At 67.3% G+C, this 22,851-nt stretch overlaps 1 protein-coding gene across 1 annotated transcript; it reads right to left on the bottom strand.

Annotated features, from left to right (window-relative positions):
- Positions 1-1,874: 1,874 nt before the first annotated feature.
- Positions 1,875-21,946, bottom strand: EFNA3 (ephrin A3). Its single transcript, XM_037883247.2, has 5 exons — positions 21,694-21,946; positions 4,172-4,461; positions 3,695-3,760; positions 3,385-3,462; positions 1,875-2,981 (listed from the first exon to the last, which is right to left on the bottom strand). The coding sequence occupies exons 1-5, from the start codon at positions 21,807-21,809 to the stop codon at positions 2,860-2,862; spliced, it is 672 nt and encodes a 223-aa protein (XP_037739175.1). The 5' UTR covers positions 21,810-21,946; the 3' UTR covers positions 1,875-2,859.
- Positions 21,947-22,851: the final 905 nt, after the last annotated feature.

A 22,851-nucleotide genomic window follows, 5' to 3' on the forward strand; every position in this document is an offset into this window, starting at 1 on the left:
TGCTGCCCAGACCCAGGGAGGAGCAAGATCCCCCCGGAGCTCAACAGATCGGCCCAGACAGGGAGTGTGGCCAGCGGGGGTGGGGGGGCAGGTGGCGAGTTCGGGATTCCCCATGGGACCCAACTGGCCCCAGCGAGGGGTGCCAGGTACAGCAGGCATGCAGCTGCGAGTCAGCACCTGGGCACCTCTGCCATGGGCAGTGCCAGCACCAGGACCCCCAAGCACAGCGGGAGGAGGTGCCTGGTGCATTCCCTCAACCCCAGCTGGGCTGAGCCCTCTGGGGTGGGGGGGCCACTTACCTGGGGGCACATCCAGGTGCCAGCTCTTATCCAGAGGGGGTGTCTCCTGCCTCTGCCAGGCCTGGGGTCCCTGAAGGGGGTTGGGTGAGGGAGAGCACTGGTCCTGTGCAGGGACACGCAATCACACGCATGCTCGTCTGCATGACAACATAATGCTCACATGCAGAGACAGACGAGTGGCCACACGCACGGACATACCTAGCCAGGGGCGCTGAGAGCCACTGAACCAAAGGAACCCTGGATACGATGGGAACCGCTTCAAGCCGGGGGTGCAGCACCCCCCGCCCCCCGTTTCAGCACTTACATACCCAGGGGCTAACCAGGGCTCCGCCCACTATGTTTGCCATGGGACTGCGGCCCCCCCTCCCCCCCTGCAGGGGGGCAGGTCTTAGGCTGGCTTTGCCCCTCCCCTCCCCCCAGCTCTCCAGGCCAGGGGCAGGGGGGCAGGAGCGGCACCCAGGTGGGGCCCTGCTGGACTCGAAGGGCCTGGTTTGCCTGGGCCCCAGCTCCCCCAACTCTGCTATTATCAGCCAGCCCCACCCACACCGCATGGCACTCGGCCTGGCACCAGCCGCAGGGCTCAAGGGAGCTCTGTCCTGGGGCACCGGGGCCAGTCCCACCCAGGCTGCTGTACCCTGCAACCAGCCAGCACCCCTGCCACATGTCAGGATCTGGGGCAATGAGGATGGAGCAGCCGCGGGTCACCGTCCCAGCCCCCACCCACACCCTATGCCTCCCTCCCCATTACTTGGGGGGCCAGCCCCACCTTCCCTGCCCCCCAGCATTACCTGAGGCTGGTGCTCCCATGCTGGGCTCTGGGCCGGGAATCGCCAAGTCCCTGGTGACAGGAGACCCTGGGCGCTCGGTACGAGTGCCCTGCCCCAAGCCCACTCTGCCCCGAGCCAGCCCAGCCCCCGCCCACAGGAGCCCAGGGCAGCCCCCACTCCTGCCTTCCCCAGGCCTGGAGACACCCCCAGCCCCCTGCACTGGGGAGGAGCCGAGGGGGTCAGGTAGCTGGAGCAGGCACACCCCCCCGCCCCCCGCACGGCAAGGAGCGGAGCAGGTACCGGGGCGGTGGAGTCACCTCCCGCTGCCAGCCAACCCCAGGCGCCCAGCACAGAGTGCAGGGGCATGAATGGCCCCTTTGTGCACCGAAAAAGCAGGCGGGCAGCGCTTTGAGCTGCTGTTTGCACAGGGAGGGCCCTGGCCTGGACTGAACCCGCTCCCCTTGGCAGGGCCCAGGGAACGCAGCCAGCAAGAGCCCCCAGAGGTCTGGGGGGCGATAGCACCTCCTGGACCCATTCAGACTTCAGGGCATCCAGACCCTGGAGTGCCAGGGGTCAGACCCAGCTCTGAGCCCCATGCAAGCTGGGAGGGCCTGGCAGAGGCACTAGGAGGGCACGTGCCCAGGGCTGTCACACACAAGTGTGCCAGGGGAGCTGTAGAGGTGAGAGGGCCCAGCCAGGGGGGTGGGCCTGCCTTGGGTCTAGGAAGTTGGCAGTGCTTGACAAAGGCCTTTGCCAGCTGCGCCCAAGGGTGCCTGACCCTGCGGCCCCAATCCAAGCAGCCCAGGGATGGGTTTTTTATCCTTTTATTTTTTATAGACTAAGAGCAGAATATGAAAATCACCAGCCAAAGCACTTGAAAAAAGGGCGAGTTGCTTTTTTGTCCCCCAAAAAGTGTCTGTGCGTTTGCATAGGTTGGGTCTTCACAGAAGACAAGGAGAATCCAACACTTTCTGACTATGTACAGGCCGGTCCAGGGCCCGCGCTGCTGCCTACGGGCCTTATAGACAGATCTATCGCGATAGCCGCTCTCTGTACAGGATGTATAGATCTCTATATAGGTATGTACAGCCCCCAGGCCTGGGGAGCCCTGACCCCCACAGCCCACGCACTGGGGCCAGCGCTGCTCGTCCGTTGCCCATGGCTGGCTACGCAGACCAGGCCCAGCGTCTGGAGGGAGCCCGTAGCATGGGCACCCCTGAACCACGTCCGGGGCCTGCTGGCACCATAGCGCCCCCGGCCCAGCCGCGTGGAGCCACCAGGCGATGGGACAGCTCAACAGGGCTGTGGGCACAGACGCCCCGTGCATTTGCCCTTGGGGCAGGAGGCAGCCAGGGCGCGGTGCACGCGGTGGGGGCTGTGTCACGGAGGCTCGGTGCTGGAGGACAGTGCCATGCAGGGTGCCCGACGCCCAGAAGGGCCGAGTCGAGTCTCCACAGGAGCCAGTCGCTGGAGTCCGGGGCCAGATCCCGTGCTCAGGGGGCAGGGCAGGCTCCCTCCTTGTCCTCACGCAGCAGCTCCCAGGCCAGGCTACATCCCTCCGGCACCCAGGCTGGTGTCTGCTGCTGCACCCCCGCACGGTGGGGGGCTCCAGTGGCTCTCCGGCTGCAGCAGGGCCTCACGGTTCCGTGTCCGGGCGGTGCGGGGCCCGGCTTCCCCCCCGACTTGCCCCCTTCTGTCTTTTCCAAACAGCCGCTGCCAGAGTCCCAGCGCCAGGGGCCAGGGCAGCTGCTGTGCGGAGCCGCGCCCAGGCCCCCAGGCCGGCCGACACCAGGCTAGGAGGCCAAGAGCGACATTAGGAAAAACGCAGCGGCCACGGCCAGCGGCAGGTGTTCCCGCTTGGGGCTGGTGCCGCTGATGCTCTTCTCCAGCTTGGGGTTCTCGGGGTTAAAGTTATCTGTGAAAAGAGAGAGAGAGTGAGGGGGGGGTAGCAGGGGCCACACAGGATGGGGCAGTCAACCCCCCCCCCACCCCGTGGCTGGCAGGATGCAGAGCCGAGCTCTGCGCAGCGTGGACGAGTTCCCACCGGGCCTGGGACCCTACAAGGGAGTTCGGGGGGGGGTGTGTGTGTGTGTGTAGGGAGCGCTGTACCGGGGGCAGGGTGTGAGCACTGGCTGTGTGTGTGTGTGTGTGTGTGTAGCGCTGTATGGGAGAAAGGGTGTGAGCCCTGGCTGGGGGAGCTCCTGACTACTCCAGTCCTGGCCTCTCCCAGCAGGGGGTGCTGTGGGGGTGGCCCGGGGGTGCTGGCTCTGGGGGGCAGTGCCCCATGCTGTACCGCTGCGCTGGTGCCCTGCACTCACCCAAGTCCTCAATCTTCACCTCGGGCCCCATGGTGAACTGCGGGAGGGTGGGCACCGACTTCTCCCCGGAGTGTGAGGCTGCAGGCAGGAGAGAGAGGAGAAGAGTCACAGCCCAGGGGGACACCCCGGGAGCTTTCAGGGGCCCACCCCCAGCCCCTACACTAACAAGCCAGGGGAGCCGCTGTCCCTGGGGCCGCCCGCACTCCCGAAACCCCCTCCCAAGAGCCCCTGCTGGACACGGACATGCTGCCCCTTCACCCACACCCACCCCCCTGGGCATTTGCACACACACGTGCAAGGCTGTACTCACTGGAGGCACAGCACACAAACACCTTCATCTTCAGACAGGCCCGGCGGTGATTGTGCGTCGGGGTTGCTGCAAGAGAAGGAGGAGCCCTGATATCACACCTGCTCCCCCACCCTGAGGGCCCCCCCACCAGTCAGGACAGGGGGCTGCTGCCCCTAGGGGGAGCCTGGCAGGGCTTTAGGGAGGCTGCTGGGGCGCCACGGGGCCACACCGCAGCTGTGGATTCGCTCCCACCCTCATGGGCCACAATACACCACCCCTCAGATCCTGCCCCCCCCACCCCACCCCCGGTGCCCTGGGGCTGCAGGCTGAGGCTGGGGAGGGAGCGCTGAATAAAATGCAGAACCTGTTGCTTGGCAGAGGCAGCTCGGGCTTGCGGCTGCCCAGGGGACGGGGCTTCCTGGCTGACCCCCCCTGCCCTGTGCAGCTGCCGGGCTGGCGCTGACCCCCGCCTCCCCGTCAGAGCCCGGCCCCACATACAGACGTAGTAGTACTCCTGGCCGGCGTGGAACTCGTAGCCCAGCGAGAAGGCACTGTAGCGCTGGAATTTCTCGGAGAACTTGATGGGGCTGTGGGGCGCGTGGGGGCGGTTGCACTCCCAGCGCTTGAAGCCCCGGCTGGTGTTGCAGGTGCGGTAGCCCTCCGCATTCACCATGTAGAGCACGTACTGCTCCATCCTGCGCGCGGGCACCGAGTCGTTGTAGTGCGGGCAGTAGACGTCCAGGTAGTCGTTGACATTCACCTGCACCGTGTAGCCCTCCCGGTGCAGGCTGGGGGGAGAGCGCGAGCGTCAGGGGGCAGGCAGGACCCCTCAGGACCCCCACCCTGCCATACTCCCCCCCCAGGGCCCCTGGCCTAGCCTCCAGGCGTGCCGCCCTGGGCCCTGCCCCACACCTGCAGGGAAGGGACTCTCACCCACATCCCTGTGCCCCCAGCCTCCCCCCCCCGCTCCCCCGCCCCCTGTACAAACCTCCGCCCAGACAGACCTCGGACGGGGGGGCAGCGACCCAGCTGGGAACTGCAGCTGCCCAGACCCCTGGCTTTGCACAAGGCCCCAGGGGTTTCTCCCAGGCCAGGGCTTCGCCCTTTCCCGTGTCAGGGCCTGGCCACAGGGCAGGGCGGGGGGGGGGGCATTTTCCCAGCTGCCACTGGAGGCAGCACCGATCCTCACATTCATGGAGCTGGGAAACGCCCCCCCCAGCAGCAAAGGGGGAGGCAGCGGCTCGGGCACCTGCCTGCCCCTCCAGACACTGAATCACAACCAGCCTCAAAACCACCATGATCCGTCTGAGCGGGGACTCAGGAGAGGGGCTGCGGGTTGGGATTGAGGGGCACCAGCAGAGCTGTCGAGGGGAGCAGGGGGCCGGGGGTCGGAATTGAGGGGCACCGGCAGCCAGAGACTGGCGGGGGTTGAGTTTGTACAATCCCTCCCTGCCCCCCTGCATCAGCTCTGACAGCAGAAGACCAAGGTCTCGGTGAGGCTCCCCCAGGCAAATCCACACACAGCCCCCCTCCCGCCCCCGACCAGACCTACAGGGGCTGCCTCCGTGGTGCCCGCGCTGCAGCTACCGGGGTCTCGCTGGCAGGATGCCCCGGAAGAGAGATTAACGCGGCCCAGCACCACGTGAGGGAGGGACGCTGGGCACCGGTGCCAGAAGTGATCCCCTCCCCCAATGCCATGACCTCCCAGGCCCCCCAGTCCCTTGCACAGACCCCACAGTGCAGGCTCCATCCAGCCCCCCGACTCCCAGCCCCCGCCCAGGCTGGAGGGTCCTCAGCCCCCTGCAGCAGGTGCTGAGGGATGGGAATGGAGCTGGGCTCTCTGGGGAGGAGGTTCTGTCTGTGCCCAGGGGACACCCCCGGGCAGCATCTGCCCGCCTAGTCATGGGCAGGGGTATCAAAGCTCCCCAAAGCCCCTGGCCCATCCAGCCCCAGCTCAGTGTCCCCCAGTGACCCCCAGCAGGCACCGCTGCCCCCACCCCTGCCCCTGCCTGGGGCTGCCCCCTCCATTTACCCCGGAGCCCAGTCTATGGATGATGGGGGAATGACACCCTCTGTTCCCAGCTCCCCACTACTTGGGGTGTCTGTTGGGCCGTACAGGCCTCGTGCCTGGGGCTAACTGATGCGGCCAGGAGACAGGCCTGGAGGTGCCTTGCATCGCTGCTGAACAGAACCAAACCAAGCCCGAACAGAATGCAAAGCAGGGAACATAAAGGGACGTTAGCCCACCGGGGTACACCCCGGACCTCTCCTGCCCTCCCCCAGCACCCCCACTCCCAAGAGCTGGTGAGGCGTGGAGGGTGGCCCCCGGCTGCCAGCCCCCACTCTGGAGCGCAGCGCGGCGCAGAGGAGGGGGGGTTCCGGGCCCTGCCACACGCCACGGCTCAGAGAAAGGATTTTTCACCCTGTTCCAGCTAATCCCGTTACTGTGTTAATCCCGTAAAGGGTGGCCCTGCGGGAGCCTCATTTACATCGATTACAGCGGCAATCCCCTCAGATCCACTCAGGAGAGACTCCGGCACTCCTAATCCGGGCCTGACTGAAACCCCGGCCTGTGATAATCCTCCCAGGCAACCCGCTGACCTGCCACTCCCGCGCTCCACCAGCAACAGGCGATGCGAGGTGCTGGCTCCGCACTCGACGGGAGCCGCGGCACTGGGCTCAGGCCACGATCCCGCTCCCTGCTCTGGGCTGATCGGGGGCCAGACGGCTGGAACCCCGCCGTCCCGGCTGCAGCGCATGCTGGCTGAGTCCCGGCAGGAGCCTGGGAGCACGGCCAATGGGGCCGAGAGCTGGTTCATTTACACCATGGCCCTGACTGCCCTGGGGCCCATCTGGGGACACCGGAGCGTTTGCTGCTTGCCTCCCCCTGCCCCCCACCCGCTCACTCCCATCCCGCGCTCTGTCCCAGCTGCATCCAAGTCCCAAACAGAGCCAGGCCGTGCAATGGAATTTCAAATCCACCCGTCACGGCTCCACATCTCTCTGACAGGCACTGACCCCCCAATACACGGCAATCTGCTCCTGCAGGCTGGCGCATGGCCGGGCACGACCCGGCCCGGCTGAGAGTAGGGGCTGCCAGAAATGGGGCAAGAAGGATAGAGGGGACCGAGTCCACAAAGCCCATCTCCTGGGGGGCACAGATCCCCCCATCCTCAATGCTGCCCCACGGAGCAGGGCCCTGCTCCAGGGCTTGGATCGCTGGTGAGGCTTCCTGGCCAGGCGAGGAGATGCTGGCACAACCCCCATGCTCTCCCCATTCCAAGCGCCCAGGCTATGCCCCCCGGTACCGCCAGAATTATGTCTCATCCCACCCAGCCCCGGGCCCCTCCTAGCTCACAGGGACTCTGACCATCGGCCCAAGCCGGTGTCTAGCTCAGGGCAGCTCCTGGGTTCTTCACCACCCCGGCGTGGGATCGCTCTAGCCCTGGCTCTTATCGCAGCGCCTCCCACTCTGTCTCTAGCCCTGCTAGCGAGATGGCCGGAAAGGAATGGGAATATTCTAGGCAGCACTGGGCACAAAGCAGGTTGTGTCCGGCCGGCCAGCGTCTAGCCGTGTGTCCCTGCTCTGCACACGCAAGCAGGGGGCCAGGCTGGCTTTTCCTGGGGGTGTTGCCAGATGCGGTGCCCAGCGTATGGTCAGAGCCCTACCCTTGGTTCACCCTCTGCGTCCCCACCCCTCCATTCCCTGCTCCTGCTGCTCCCCGGGCGCACTGGGCAGAGAGGAGTGGGACACCAGAGCTGTCAATCTGGCTGCTGCAAACGGCCCCCGGGTCCCTGCAAGCCTCCCCCTCCGCCCTCCCACTTCGTCCCAGGAGCCACGGTGCATCCACCGCCTACCCCCCGCGGAGCCGTGCAGGGCCAGGGCTCCCCATTCCCCAGCTCCGCTCTGCCCTGCCAGGGAGACGGGGGTGCAGGGCTTTGCTCAGCCTGGACGGCCAGCCCCGCTGCACACGCTTCCAGCCCCTCTCACTTCACTCTCCTCCCGCGGCCAAGGCCTGCCATCTGGAGGTGCAGGCTGGCTGCAGGCAGGGCACCGAGCCCAGCAGCACCCAGGGCTTCCACGCTTCTGCCAGCCCCTGCCCAGGTCCCCGTGCCCCACTGAGAGATGGGGAGAACCCTCCACGCAGCTTGGCCAGCGACAGGGACATGCACACAGGCCCCAGCAGCTCAAACAAAAGGGGCTGAACCTCCATACCCCATGCCCAGCTGGCACAGGGGCAGTGGCTCCCAAACACCCCTCATGCTCTTTCCTCTCTGCCCCCCCCCCCAGCAGACCAGCCGCCTCTGGCCCTGGCAGAACTGCCCTGACCCCCTTGATCCCCAGGGCGACCCACCCTGCTGCCCTCTCTGGCGCTTGTCAGCCTTGTATCACAGTGCCAGGGTCTGGCGCTTTGCAGTGGACGTCAGGGCAGGTCCCCACCTCGAACCGCCAGCTCACCCCCTCCCAGGACCACCCGGGCCAAGCCCGCCTGGAGCCCTTCTCCATGCCCAGAAGGCACATTCCATCACAGAACAATGCTTTAGAATTGGAAAAGGTGCAGAGAAGGGCCACAAAAAACCATCAGGGGGATGGAACAGCTTCCGTATGAGCAGAGATTAAATCTGGGACTGGTTCATCTTGGAAAAGAGCTGACTAAGGGGGATATGACAGAGGGCTGTAAATCACGACTGGTGTGGGGAAAGTGAAGAGGGGAGTGTTATTTACCCCTTCACCTAACATGAGAACCAGGGCTCACCCAATGAAATTAACAGGCAGCAGGTTTGAAACACACAAGGAAGTACTTCACACAACGCACCTGCGGAACTCATTGCCAGGGGATATTGTGTAGGCCTAAAGTACAACTCGGTTCAGAAAAGACTGGACAAGTTCCTGGAGGACAATAAATGGCTGTTAGCCAAGACAGTCAGGGATGCACCCCCATGCTCTGGGAGTCCCTCAACTTGGGACTGCCAGAGGCTGGGACTGGACGACAAGGGATGGATCACTGGATAATGCCCTGTTCTGTTCACTCCTGGGAACCATCTGGCACCGGCCACTGTCAGAGACAGAACCCGGAGTTAGCTGGACCCAGGATGGCCGTTCTTATCTCCCTGAGCCCGTGAAGGGAGTGGGGAAGAAAGTCTCTCTGAGCAGCAATGCCAAGTGCCAAACAGATGGCTCCATCCCCTGCAATCGCTGCCCATCTCTGCTCCCCGAAACCCAGCGTGCTGGATGCTGACTGCTATGGAGTGGCCTAGCTGGGAGCCACGCCCCATGGGCTGCACAGCCCAGAGCTGGGGCCTGACACCCCGAGACGGGCACCAGGCTGGATCCCCTCCCCCACCCCAGATCTCATGCAGGCCCCAAGCCACTACAGATGCAAGGGGGCAGATGGTGAACACCCCCCCAGCACAGGAGGCATTAGGAGAACCCAGGAGTCCTGTGTGTTCAGCAGCAAGCCATGGCCTGTGGAAGCCAGACTCATGCCAACATCGCTGGATGGGTGCCCTGCCCCGGACACACCGGAGCTCCGGGGAGACACAGTGACCCAGCTGTACCCCCCTCCAACTTCCCAAGCAATGGCCCCCCCGTCATCGATCACCCATCTCCCCTAGCTCTCATGGCAGTGCCTGGTTACCCTGGGTGCTCCCCTCCGGGGCTGAGGCAGATCCCCCATCCCCAGCAGAAGCGGCTCAGTCCAGGGAAGGTGGCCAGCAGGGGGCACTGCGGACGGCAGCTGTTATCGGGCAGGGGGGACCAGGGGGGCTTTGGCTCACCCGGTGCGACCTCATCTGGCCCAGCAGCGGGGCAGTCCCTAGCGAAGCAATAGGGACCAGGGGGCGGCTGGGCAGCAGGAGCAGGGCCTGGCCCTGTGAATGCCACACGGTGCAAAGACCCCACAGCCCCGCCCGCACACTGCCTGTGCAACCCTGCCAGCCCCCCCCACCGAGCGAGGGCCCGAAGCCAGGCCCGGCGCGGACGGGTAATTCCTCCCCCAGCGCCAGCCAGCGAGGTGACGCCCCAGCGTGGAGCCAGAGACCTTTCAAGTGCTGCCTTTGATGTGGTGTGAAAGGAGAGAAAAAGGCTCCTTACTAAAGAAACAGCCCCGAGCCCGGAGAGAAACGTGTCATTAACTCCGCGTGGGACCCGGGGCGGCAGGCGGGAGCCCAACTGACCGGCCGGGGGTCCTGCTGGATCAGCCCCCTGGGCTGACACCACCCGGCTCACGGAGCCCCGCTCCCCACAGGGTTCACTGCACGTCTTGGTTGGCGGCCCCCAGAGCCCTGGGCCCCTGCCCGGGCCCCGCCGTGGAACAAGCCCCCAGGGCCCCACAGCCCAGGACGGAGCCACCATGAGCAGGAACAGCCGCCTCCATCTTGGGCTGCCCCGGAGGATGGCACCACAGCAGCCCAGCCTCTCCCCCAGGGGCCCATTAGAGCCAGCTCCTGATAAACAGCCTCGTTAAGGAGCCCCTCCGCTAGCCCCTGGAGGGGGAGGGGGCATTTCCCGGGTGCTGAGGCTGCTGGAGAGATGGGGGGGGGCGGCGCGTGTCCCACTGGCTCCGTGCTGACAACACCGCTATGGTGCACCGGCGGCGAGGCTGGGGAGCTTCCAAGCGCCCCGGCACGGCGTGGTCCTCCCCGTGGGCAAGCCCCTCACAGGGCTGGGGAGCGTCCGCTGGGGTTCAATGGGGCAGCAAGGGAGAGAGCTCCTGCACACAATGGAGGCACTGGGATCTCCCCCCACTCCCACAGAACCCCCTGCAGCCAGCACGTCCCCGTCCCCCCCCGTTCCCCACAGCGCCCCCTGCTGGCAGTGCCTGGGATCGCCCCCTGCAGCCAGCACTCCCCTGTTCCCCACAGCGCCCCCTGCTGGGAGTGGCTGGGATCGACCCCCGCAGCCAGCACTCCCCTGTTCCCCACAGCGCCCCCTGCTGGCAGTGCCTGGGATCGCCCCCTGCAGCCAGCACTCCCCTGTTCCCCACAGCGCCCCCTGCTGGGAGTGGCTGGGATCGCCCCCTGCAGCCAGCACGCCCCCCCCGTTCCCCACAGCGCCCCCTGCTGGGAGTGCCTGGGATCGCCCCCTGCAGCCAGCACTCCCCTGTTCCCCACAGCGCCCCCTGCTGGGAGTGCCTGGGATCGCCCCCTGCAGCCAGCACTCCCCTGTTCCCCACAGCACCCCCTGCTGGGAGTGGCTGGGATCGACCCCTGCAGCCAGCACTCCCCTGTTCCCCACAGCGCCCCCTGCTGGGAGTGGCTGGGATCGACCCCTGCAGCCAGCACTCCCCTGTTCCCCACAGCGCCCCCTGCTGGGAGTGGCTGGGATCGACCCCTGCAGCCAGCACTCCCCTGTTCCCCACAGCGCCGCCTGCTGGGAAGGGCTCGGCTAGCCTGGATCTCCCCCTGCCCCACGTTCTAGGTCAGTCTTTTGGCGCTGAGTGGCTCACACTAAGCTGCTGTTCCTGCTGGGGGCACGGACTAGGGGGCACGTCACGCTCCCCGCCAGCACCCGGCCTGGGACCGCATTCGGTGATGCATCCCGGGCACGTTGCACAGACGCTGAGAAGCTGCTGCTGCCCCAGCCCCCGTCTGCCCCCAAGAACACAGCAACCCCAGCTGGGCTCCGACTCCACAGCCCTACGTCCCTGGAACCACAGGTCCCACCAGGGGACTCGCCCCGCCCCCCCCGCACTGGTCCATCTCCCCGCGCCCTGAGCCCCAGCAGGCGAGTGGCCAGGAAGCAGAACGAGCTGGTCGGGAATCTGAGACGAGCAGGCTCCGTGAGCTGCCCCAGCAGCGGCGAGCTCTCCCCTACTTGCCCTCCGGCTTTGCACCCACAGCGCGACCGGGGAGCGCATGGGACAGACAGACACACTCAGCAAGAGCCTGGCCCAGCCCTGGCAGCCAAGGGCCCAGGGTGCCCCAATCCGAGAAGGCAGCATCCACAGGCTCCACTTTCAGCCCCATCCTGCTCCGGCTCCTGGCCTGGTCTGCAATTTACGGGATTAAAGTGCCCCGGCCCCTTCCCACACAGGACCCCCACCCTCGGGACGGGCAGCCCCAGACACTGCACGAACCACGGCTGCCGTTCCAGGGCCTGCCCCCCAGGCCATGATCGACCTTGGCCGACCGTCCCCGGGAGGCCCCGGCTGCAGGCAGCGCGGGCTCTGCCAGCTCCCAGAGCGTGGCTCCCAAAGGGTTAAGCGCAGGAGCGGAATGGGCTGCATCCCTTCTGCACGGCTGCGTTTCTAGACCAGAGCTTTGCGAGGCAGCGGCGCCCTCCGTCACCGTGGGAGCCGGGCAGGTGGATTCCCCCGGTGGACCCTTCCCGGCCTGGCCCCGACAGGACACTGGCTACCCGGCAAGCCGCAGCCTGGCGGCTGCTCCACTCCCATCCGCCGCGATCAACGCGGGCTGCTGGCTAACGCATGGTGCAGCGCAGTGCTCCCCGCAGCCGGGCCACCCCAGCGGGACCAGCCCGGGCCCCGGGCCAGCCCCACGCACCCCGCCGGCCCTGGCCTCTCATCCCGGTGGCGGCTACTCACTGAAGGCAAGGAGCAGCGGCACAGCTAGGAGGGGGCCTGGGTGGCACAGGAGACCCCGGGCGCCCCCCTCTCGCAGGGCCCAGCTCAGGCCCCTTGGAGACACCGGGCGGCCCCTCCCCAGCCAGGCAGCCCCTTTGTCCGGCTCTGGGAGCTGGGCCCTGCCGCCGCAGCCAGGGCTCATCGATTGGCTGGCGAACAAAAAAGTGCCACTGATTTACGTGCCCCTTTCAGCCGTGTCCTGCGGCAGCCAGAGGCAAAGCCGCAGCGACCGACAGGGCCAGGTGAAGCCGGCAGCGGCCAGACAGCCGGAGAGACACCCCGCACCAGGGAGCGCCGCCCAGACCATCGCCAGCAGCCCGCCCCACCCTCGCCGCGGGAGCAGCCCCCCCAGACACCCCGCCGCCCACACCCCCGGGGCAGGCAGAGCCCCACACGCGCACGGTGCTCCAGACACGCTGTGCATGCAACACGCGTTGTCACCGCAGAGCCGTGCACACGCAGAGCCCCCCCGCGAGCGCACGGACACGCTCCTGGCCCATCTGCAAGTCACACGCCCCGCGCATGCACACCACGAATGGCGACGCTCCCCCGGGGCCCTCTCCCCCCGCCCCCGGCCGCCACATCCCATGCTTCCCCGACGCCTGGCCGAGGTGCTGTGGGTGGGGGCTCAAGGCTGGGTGTGAAGAGAGCAGCGCCGCCCGCCCACCCAGCTCCCCAGAGCCCACCGGTTCCCCCAGCTCCCTGCACCTCCACCCCCATGGCCCTACAATCCTTTTAATCTCTGGTAAAGCCCAAACCTTCCCGGCTTCGCTAACAAGATCAATGAGCTTTTTAATTGGGTTTTAATTAAACGATCAATCCACAGGCAGCGACTCAATTACTGGCCTGGACAGGAGCAAGCGGATCCACCCCGGCACCGCACGCCCCCTTGCAACCCGCCCCATGCCCATGGCACCCTGGCACCATGTGCCCCTTCACAACGTGCCCCATGCCCATGGCACCCTGGCACTGCGTGCCCCCTTCACAACACGCCCCATGCCATGGCACCCTGGCACAGCGTGCCCCCTTCACAGCACGCCCCATGCCCATGGCACCGTGTGCCCCCTTCACAACCCGCCCCATGCCCATGGCACCCTGGCATCACGTGCCCCCTTCACAACACGCCCCATGCCCATGGCACCCTGGCACCGCGTGCCCCCTTCACAACCCGCCCCATGCCCATGGCACCCTGGCACCGCGTGCCCCTTCACAACCCGCCCCATGCCCATGGCACCCTGGCACCGCATGCCCCTTCACAACACGCCCCATGCCCATGGCACCCTGGCACCGTGTGCCCCCTTCACAACACGCCCCATGCCCATGGCACCCTGGCACCGCGTGCCCCCTTCACAACCCGCCCCATGCCCATGGCACCCTGGCACCGCGTGCCCCCTTCACAACACGCCCCATGCCCATGGCACCCTGGCACCGTGTGCCCCCTTCACAACCCGCCCCATGCCCATGACACCCTGGCACCACGTGCCCCCTTCACAACAAGCCCCATGCCCATGGCACCCTGGCACCACGTGCCTCTTCACAACAAGCCCCATGCCCATGGCACCACGTGCCTCTTCACAACAAGCCCCATGCCCATGGCACCCTGGCACTGCATGCCCCCTTCACAACAAGCCCCATGCCCATGGCACCCTGGCACTGCATGCCCCCTTCACAACAAGCCCATGCCCATAGCACCCTGGCACTGCGCACCCTCTCCCAAGCAGCCCCATGCCTATGGCACCCTAGCACGACTTGCCCCCTTGCAACCCACCCCACACCCATGGCACTCTGGCACAGGCGCCCTTGCAACCTGCCCATGGCATCCTGGCACCGTGCGCCCCCTCGCAACCCACCCCATGCCCACAGCATCCTGGCACCATGTGCCCCCTCACGGCTTGCCCCACGCCCATTGCACCCCACCACTGCTCACACAAGGCAAGGACGTCCCTCCCAGGTGTGACACCAACCCCCCTCCCCACCAGCCCCAAGCATAAGATGCCCCCAACCCCAGGGGTCATCAGCCTGCAGCCTGCCCTGGTCTCGGACCCCATCCCCTGCCATGCAGCAGCACCCTCCTCCCCCCACCAAGCCCTGCAAACATGCCGTGACTCACTGGGCACTTTCGGTGAACACCCTTAACCCCAGGGGCACCAGCTCCTCCCAGAGCCTGGCGCCCAGCACACCCCCACTCCCGCCTGTCAGGCCAGGCGGCGCCGGAGCAGCCAGGGCCCCACGGCCCCTGGATCCGGCCATGGGAGGGAGCACTCAGGCTGCCTCAGGAAGGGATCTGTGCCCCACAGGGATGCCAGCATAAGGCTGCTCAGAGCTGCCCACCACGCCAAGCGCCGTTCGGTCCTCTCCAAGCTGTGGGAGCCCGGGAAGGGAAAGGAGCCTGGCTCCATGCCGGAGCTGCCCTGAGTCAAGGACCGAGCCACACCCACCGTGTGTGGGATCCCAGGGATGGGCCGCGCGGCCAGGCCGGGCAAGGTAATTACAGGCTGTAACGTGGAAATCACCACCCTCCCCTGCCTGGGGCTGCACAGCAGCGCCCCACAGCCCCCCTCCCCGCCGGAGCGTACCCACAGCCAGTGCCCCCCCGCTAGAACGTGCCCCACAGCCAGCCCCCGCACCACTAGAATCCTCCCCTGCCCCACTGGAGCGCGCCCCACAGCCAGCACCTCACAGCATCCCACTGGAGTTTTCCCCACAGCCCCCCCCCCCCCTCCCCGACTGGAGCACGCCCCATAGCCCTTCCCACCCCTGCTGGAGCGCACCCCACAGCCCCCCCCACTGGCGGACATCCCACAGCCATCTCCCCACAGGCTTCCCCCACTAGAGTGGGCCCCACAGCCCCCCCACCCCTGCTGGAGCGCACCCCACAGCCAGTACCCCGCCCCACAGGACCCGCTGCTGGGAACAGCCACCCCACAGCCAGGACACTCTGCTCCCCAGCAGGTCCTCTCCTGACAACTCCCCCCAACAGCCAGCACCCCCACCCAACTCCCCACCGGGAAAGGCCAACCCTGGAGTAGCCAGGAGCTCCCCCCATAGCTGTCCCCACACCCCTTGGTGTTGCACAGGGCAGTGATCTGTGGCGCTGGGCTGGAGTACAGGCCAGGCCGGCGCCCAGGAAGGGGCAGATGGTCTCTCACTCCAGCCAGGGGGTGCAGCAGCCCCCTGGCACCCGTAGTTCCCCCCTAGGGCCCCAGGGGTCCCTGTGATGCAGGTTGCATGGCCAGCCACTGTGACGGTAACCCTGGCTGCCTGCCCGCGCCCCTCCACCGGGAAGGGATCCGCTCACTGGCCCTTCCCCGGCGCCTGCCCTCCACCGCTGGGACAGTCTCCAGGCTGGAGCCACTGGCCAACCCAATCTGCTGGGGGCTCAGGCCGGAGGATGCTTTGCACCTTCATTGGACCCAGGAGTCCCCTGACCCCACGCCCTCCTCCAAGCTGGGGAATAGAACCCAGGAGTCCTGGCTCCTGGGTCACTGGTCTGACCCACGAGCTCCATTTCCAAGTAGAGGAGCCCCCCTGCCCCCAGCGGGCACAGTGCTGCCAGGGGGCTAGCAGGGAGCGCAGCCCCCTCCCACCCCCAGGGCAGAGAGGCTGCTGCTGCTCTCAAGGGCTCTCTCTGGGTCTCCCTCGCTCGCTCCCGTTGCCTTCAGCACAGAACCAGCCAGAGAGAAGCTGCCTTGAACCGCTGCCGGGGGGCTGCACACAAGGCCCAAGCCCTCCCCCGCCCCCCCTGCCCTGCAGGACTCCACGACCAGCCTCCCGCTCAGCTCAAGCCACCCGACACTTGGATGCCCAGGGTCACTGGGCTCTCCCCCTCCACGTGTCTGCCCCCTGGCCCTGCGCAGCTAGATCCCCATCCCCCTGTTCTCACGTGGGCCTCGGGATGGCGGGATCGATACCCGCCATGCACTGCCGCCTCCCGGCACTCGGGGCGTCTGGCCAGGGCACCGTGCAGATGGGGGAGGGGAGGCGTCTGCCCAGGGCACCATGCAGATGGGGGAGGGGTCGCTGCAGGGGTACGAACAGCCCAGACTGACAGACACGGGCAGGAGGGGGGCTGCTTTGCTGTCAGGGGGCTCCACGCAGCCGGCTGGGGTGGGGAGCCCCAGGGACTCGGCTGCACAGGGAGATGGGGACAGTCCCTGCCTGCACCAGGCCTCCCCCCGAGTGGCCTTTTGGGGTGAGCTTGGTTCCCCTCCCCCAGGGGGTGAAATGATGGAAATATTGGGGGGGTGCAGACGGGCTGTCCACTGACGCCCCCGAGCCCTGCCTGTGGGGCGGATGCAGCCACGTCTGGCAGCCTAGACGAGGGGAGACTAAAGCCTGGCTCTGGGGCTGGCCCAGCCCTGCTCTCAGGAGCACCCTGGAGCAGAGGGACCTGCACAGCACCCACTCCAGGACAGCTGCCTTGGACGCAGGCTGCTGTGCTCCCACTGTGGGGCGGGGCTGGGAGAGCCCCACAGCGACCCCCCAAGCAAGTATGGGGCAGGCAGGGGCTGCACCCGGGGGAGGAGAGGGGTGTGTCCCAATGGCAGGAGCCAGGGGTACCAGGAGGTGAGAGAGACAGCAACTCGGCTGACCCAGACACACCCGGGGAAGCCTCTGGGCTCTGGGCATGCCATGTACTCCTAGCTAGGGCACCCCCCAGCCTGCTGGGGCAGTGCCCCCCTTCTCCTGGCAGCACAGTTTGTCCCCTTCCCAGAACCCCGCAGGCCTGCCCCCAACGGCCACCTTTGCCCCATTGCTCTGCCTATGACAGCACCACACCCCACTCCCCCCCACACGCCTGCGGCAGGGAGCGAGGCTGACAGACGGGCCCAATGGCCCGGGGCCCTTGACAAGAAAACGGGGCAGGCTGGGGGGGATGGGGGGGCAGCCTGCAGATCCGGGAAGGGCTATCACACCGAGGAGCTAGGACACGCCAGGGAGGTGCTGACCAGCAGCCAAGGAGATGCAGGGCAGGCATCAGGCTCGAAGGCGAATTATGCTCTGGAGCAGGGAGGCTGGGGACACCCCCCCAACCCCCAGACAAAGCCCTGCCAGGGATGCTCCAGGTTTCCGTGGCCCTGCTCAGCGTGAGAGCTGCACTCAATGGCCTTTTGGGGTCCTCTAGGACACCAGCAAGAGAGACACCCACCCTTATGTGCCAGAGCCCGCCATCCCCGCATCCCAAACCCTGGGAACCCACTCCCCCGGCTCAGCCCCCGCCCACAGCACTGGGGTTCCTGTGTCCTGAGAGATGCCTCCCCCAGCCCAGCCCCCCAGTGGCTGGAATCCCCACACCCCAATATTTGTGTCTAGCATGGGCTGCCCCCCTCGGCTGGCTGGGGCTCGGCCTTTAGTCCCCAGGGGTTCCCATTGCACTCTCCAGTTCCAGCTCCACCTGGTGCCTGCTCGGGGCCTGGGGTGGGGGGTGTCTGCTCCCTGCACTGGGATCGAGCCCCCCACAGTCCGGCCGCTCGCAGGGTTCAGCTGCGTTTATCCCCCGCCTGGCCCTGGCCACTGCCCCCGGGAGCATACACCTGCCTCGGCCAGAGACGGAGCCCCCAGGCAGCCGCACCCCGCTCCCCACGTGGCAGAGCCGGGTCCGACCCAGCCGCTGCGTGACGCGCAGCTCTTCCCCACTGCTCTGCACCAGGGACCCCAGAAACGCTGCAAAAGGAGGAGCCCCCAGGAGCCAACTCCACCCCCCACGACAGGTTCAACCCCCAGCAGAGGAAACAGGGTGGGAACCTGTGTCCGCGAGGACCGGGCTGGCACGATGGCCGGGGGGGCAGGGGTGCGCATCCCCCCTCCCCCGCAAGGCCTTCCCTCCACACTTGGGAGTGGCCCCACAGCTTCCAGGCTCGTTCTGCACCTGCAGTCACAGCCTGCCCAGCACTGCGCCAGCCACACACAGGCCTCTGCCCGGGGAGGGTGGGGGACAGACAAGCCAAACCCTGTCGCGGGGTCCCCAGCATTGTTTGCTAAGGCTCCGAGGCGGCTGGGGGGAAGTGCAGTGAGGAGTCACCCCCTCTCCCTTGGGGGCTCTGAGGGGTGGGCCCTCAAGGTGGGCAGCCCCAGCAGAGGGACCAGGCAGAGCAGAGCCCACCCTGCCCAGGAGCCGAGAGCAGCTGGATTCTGGCTTGGCCACTCCTGGACCTGGATCCAGCTGGGTGAGCAGAGGAGAGGGCTGCAGGCGCCCAGCGGGGCACGAGCAATTGGTCCCGCTGAGAGCAGGCGTGGTCAGGACCCGAAGGGAGCAGCTGATGCCCTGGGGGCCTGAGATGCTGCTGAGGACGGAGGCGGGGCAGGGCATTGGATGCTGAAGCTGATTCCCTCCACAGGGGCACGAGGGGGTTGACACGCCAGCCTGGGGGGCAGGGGGAGGAGCGGAGGGAGTAACCCCCCCCCCCAAGGACACATAAACACAGCTGCTGGTGGTCTGAAGAGCCAGGGGCCTCGGGATGGGACGAGTGCTGAATTCGGGGAGTCACACCCCACAGCTCACCCCCTCGGCAACCCGGGACGCAGGAGCCGCGGCAGCCCTGGTGCGCCAGGACCAGGGGGCTGGAAGGATAGCAGGGCACCAGCTGCGGCTGGCACTCTCCCCTGGAAGGAGGGGCTTGCAGGCCCCGTAAGGAGCTGATCCCACCGGGCGTGCCAGGGTTTGTGCACCGCAGCCCAGGAAGCCAAACGCCCCCCATTATTCCTCTCTAATCCTGATGCTTTGCCGCACAGTGGTAACCAAGTCCGACCTGCTGCACTGCCTGGCCATAAATATCAGCGCTTCAACACGCCCAGGGATGGGCCTGCCGCAGCCACCCCAGCCTGGGAGCTGGCTCCTGTCGTGCCCCACGCTGGGTCCTATGGGGTGCAGGTGTTGAGAGAGAGGGGCTGACTGGCTCGCTTTGGGGTTCCTTTCTCCCCCTCCCCTGGGGCTCGGAGGGGCGGAAGGGCCAGCGCTGTCTCTCCTGGCAGGCATGTCATCACCGAGGTGGATAGCCCAGATCCCTCCAGCCCAGGCAGCTCAGAGGCAGGGAGAACCCACGGGCACAGCCCCACCGAGGATGCACCAGGCTGAGCCTGTCACAGCAAGGGAACTTCCAGGGACACCGGACGGGCAGAGCTGGGAAATCTGGTGCTGGGCGCCCTGGCATTAGCCCCGGGGCTGGCTCACGGGGGCCTGGCTAAGGGAGGGGCTAGCGGGAAGGTCCCTGTGAAAGGCGCTCGTGCCGGTGTGAGCCAGCCACTTCGCCATTGTGCTGCTCCTCAGCTCTGCACGTCTCACACACACGCGCAATTTATGGGGCCTGCGCTTCCGCCTCACGACACAATCTGAATGGGAAGGGAAGGCGCTACCCAGGGAACGCTCCCTCCTCGGACAAAGAGACACAGAGAGCGGGGGAGTGCCAGACAGACGGGGGGGGCACCCCCAGAACCGGCACAGCAGAGAGACGTTCCGGCTGGACCCGGATCCCTCTCCCGTTCATTGTCGATTCCCCCTGCAAAGGGAACCAGGATGGCGGATGGTGCGTTTTGCTAAGAGCCAGTGTCCCCTCCTGCCCCCCCAGTGCAGGGCAAGGTGGCTGGGTCTGTGCACCTCCAGCCCCTCCCCTGGCCAGGCTGGTGGGACACCCCCAAATGCCCAGCCAGCCTGTACCCATTTCACATCTCCATCAAAGCCCCCGCTGCACTGCCCATCCCTGCACCACTGGGGCCTGGACTAGCCACTGGCGCTACCATGGGAGTGCGGGACGCAGGCTTTCCCTCTTGCAACCTGCCAGCTACCCACCAGCCCCGAGCGACAGGGCGTGAACCATACGGCGGGGGGGGGGGTGTTTGCTTCGCTCCCGGCCATCGATCAGCTGGGCTCCCTGAAGCTCCGAACACACCAACAATCGTCAGATCTTCACTTACAAACCCTATTGACTGTTCTGAAGCGCTGGCTTCGTGACCTCTCCAGCCCCCCGGGCCGCCTGCACCCGGCCCCACAGAGCCACGTCTGGGGGACAGGGCAGCTGGGCCCCAGGAGTCGAGCCTAAAGGTCACCTGTGCAGGGCAGAGGGAAGCAGCCAGCCTCAGCACAGCCCAGACCAGCTGAGAGCGGGGGTGGCCCCCCAGGCCCCATTCCAGCAGCTGGTGTCTGCGGACAGCTCGCTTCCAGGGTCTCGCCCGAGGGGTGTCGCCTACACTGCCCGGGGGCCATGCCAGCAGCCCTGTGGAGGCCAGGACCCCTCCCGTGCCCTGCCCGCAGGGCAAACAGGCCAGTGGGCACCCCGGCCCCTTCCCAGGCCGCCTGCAGCCAGTGGGTGTCGCCCCCCACGCCCGCCCCAGACAGTCAGGGAGCGAGACGCCATCTGTCTGTGTGCACAGGGGGCAGGCGGCCGACCACGGGCGCAGAGACTCCCCCAGGCAGGCGTGGGCTGGCGCGTGGCTTTGACTCACCTGCGGGATCCACGCAGCCCAGCCTCGCGGGGCATGTTCAGACAGGGCCATCCATGCTAGGTAGGGCTCAGTGACAGCCCAGCGGAGGGGACCCCCGGCCCTGGGCTCTCTCCCAGCCGCACCCCTTCCCCCCAGCCAGGGGAAGGGCTCGGGACAGGTCCACCCAGCAGGGCCAGAGCCAGGGGGCAGCGAGTCCAGCCCCAGCTCACCCCTGGGAAGCGAGGCCGTTTAGTGACACCCCGCGCTCCCCAGACACCGCGGATGCTCCGGGCCCTCTGGCACCAGCTCCCCAGACACCTTCCGTTTGCAATAAACACCCCCCCCCCCGAGCACCGCGGAGAACAGGCGGCGACTAAACCCACGGGCGCCGCCGGGGCCCCTCCACCCGCCCGCGGGGGGCGCCCCAGACCAGCCCCCCACGCCCCCTGCCCGGACAGTCCAGCCCTGCAATGGGCAGAACGTCGAGGCCCGGGTGGGGGACACAAGCCCATAGCCTCGAAGGGGGGGTCTTAGCACAGCTCGCCCCGGCGCTGGGCGCGCCACGCACCGTGCCCGGGCGCTGCGGGGCCGCCCCCTGCCTCTCCGCGCACGGCCCCCGGCCCCTCGCACCCCCACCACCCCGGGCTCCGGCCCCTTCATAGGAGGAGGGGGGGGCAGCATTAAGAGCAACGGGGGGAGGGGAGGCAGGGCAGGGGCAGCCAGGGACAGGGGGCGACTCCGGACACCCCGAGGCTTCCCCCGGCCCACACGGGGGAGCCGCTTCCTCCCAGCCCGACGGCTCCCCCCATCCTGCTACCAGCTCCACCGGGGGGGGGGTCCTGGACCCCCGGCGCGCCCAACCGCCACTCCCCAAATACACGCGCCCCCAAGAGCCGCCGCCCCCCTCCCCCAGCGCACGGACCCCAGCAACGCCCTCGGAGCAGGACCCTTCCAGCGCGGCCCTCGCAGCCGCCCCCAGAGCCCCGCGCTGCAGGCGCCCCGGCCCCCGGGACTCACTGCGGGTTGGAGCTGTTCCAGTGCACGGCGTGCCGGTTGCAGACGGTCCCCGCCGGCCCCTGGCTGAGGAGGAGCAGCGGGAGCAGAGACAGGAGCGCGGCCAGGCGAGCAGCCATCCTGCCCCTGCAGCGGCGCTCAACCCCCGCCTGCGCCGCGGAGCCCAGCGCGACCCAATGCACGGAACCGAGCCGGAGCCGCCAGCTCGCGAGCCCCGCGCCGAGCTCCGCCCCCTGCGCGCTCCCGGGCCCGCCCCTTCCCTGCGCGCTCCCGTGGCGCGTTCACGGGCGGGGGCCCCCGCGCGCGCTGGTCTGTGCTGCCCGCTCCCCCCTAGAGCGGGGCGCCTTCTTCACACAGTTCTGCCTTCTCCCCCGCCCATGGGGCGCCCCTTGGGACGGAGCCTGAGGGCCTGGCTCAGCGTCCCCCCCGTGCCAGGGGGCCGTGACCTGAGCCGGGCTGCCTGTGGGGCCAGCTGCTGGGCATGCTGACAGCACCCTCCTGGCCCCCCACCTCAGGGTCCCTCTGAGCCCCCTGCTCTGGGCCGCGGCCTGGAGCAGCTGATGGCCTGAGCTGTGCCTTGGCTGAACTATGGCCCCTCCCACTGCCTCAGTTTCCCCATCTGTAAAACAGGGATGGTCCCTGGGCCGCAGCTGGGTTCTAGTCTTCTTCACTGCTTTCCCCATATCCCACTGCAGCTCCCACAGGTGCTTTCCCTTGCGGGACAGGAGAGAGAGAGAGAGAGAGGCATTTGTTTGTCTTCACACATTTCCCTCCTGGCCGGGTTTGTGCCCGATTCCATAACGGCTTCGTTTGCAACACTTTATTATTAATCATCTGTCATGCAGCGGCTCCAAGGCTCCACCGTGCTGGCTGCTGCAGGCAGAGGGGAGCCAGCCACTGCCCCTAAGAGCTCACCCTCTACCCGAACAGACAGACGGCTGAGGGCGGCCCAGAGCGGGAGCTGATTTCCCCAGTCATCCAGCAGGGCAGTGGCAGAACCAGAACCCAGGTGTCCTGAGCCCCAGACCAGTTCCCTGCCCACTGGCTCAGGCTGCCTCTTTCCCCCAATCCCTTGTCCCAGGCTCCATCACAGGCTGCAAATCCCGGCTTCAAAAACTAAAATCAAGGTAATAAACCCCTTTGCTGCTGAAGGATCTAAGC

This window comes from Chelonia mydas, chromosome 24, assembly GCF_015237465.2.
Source record: "Chelonia mydas isolate rCheMyd1 chromosome 24, rCheMyd1.pri.v2, whole genome shotgun sequence".
In the NCBI taxonomy this organism is placed as follows: Eukaryota; Metazoa; Chordata; order Testudines; family Cheloniidae; genus Chelonia; species Chelonia mydas.

Bases quoted from the DNA above. Each gene is read 5' to 3' on its own strand.
- EFNA3 (XM_037883247.2), bottom strand. From the start codon at position 21,809: ATGGCTGCTCGCCTGGCCGCGCTCCTGTCTCTGCTCCCGCTGCTCCTC. The intron at 3,761-4,171 runs GTATGTGGGGCC...CTTCTCTTGCAG, and splicing joins CCAGGAGTACTACTACGTCT to CAACCCCGACGCACAATCAC. The intron at 3,463-3,694 runs GTGAGTACAGCC...TCCTGCCTGCAG, and splicing joins GTTTGTGTGCTGTGCCTCCA to CCTCACACTCCGGGGAGAAG.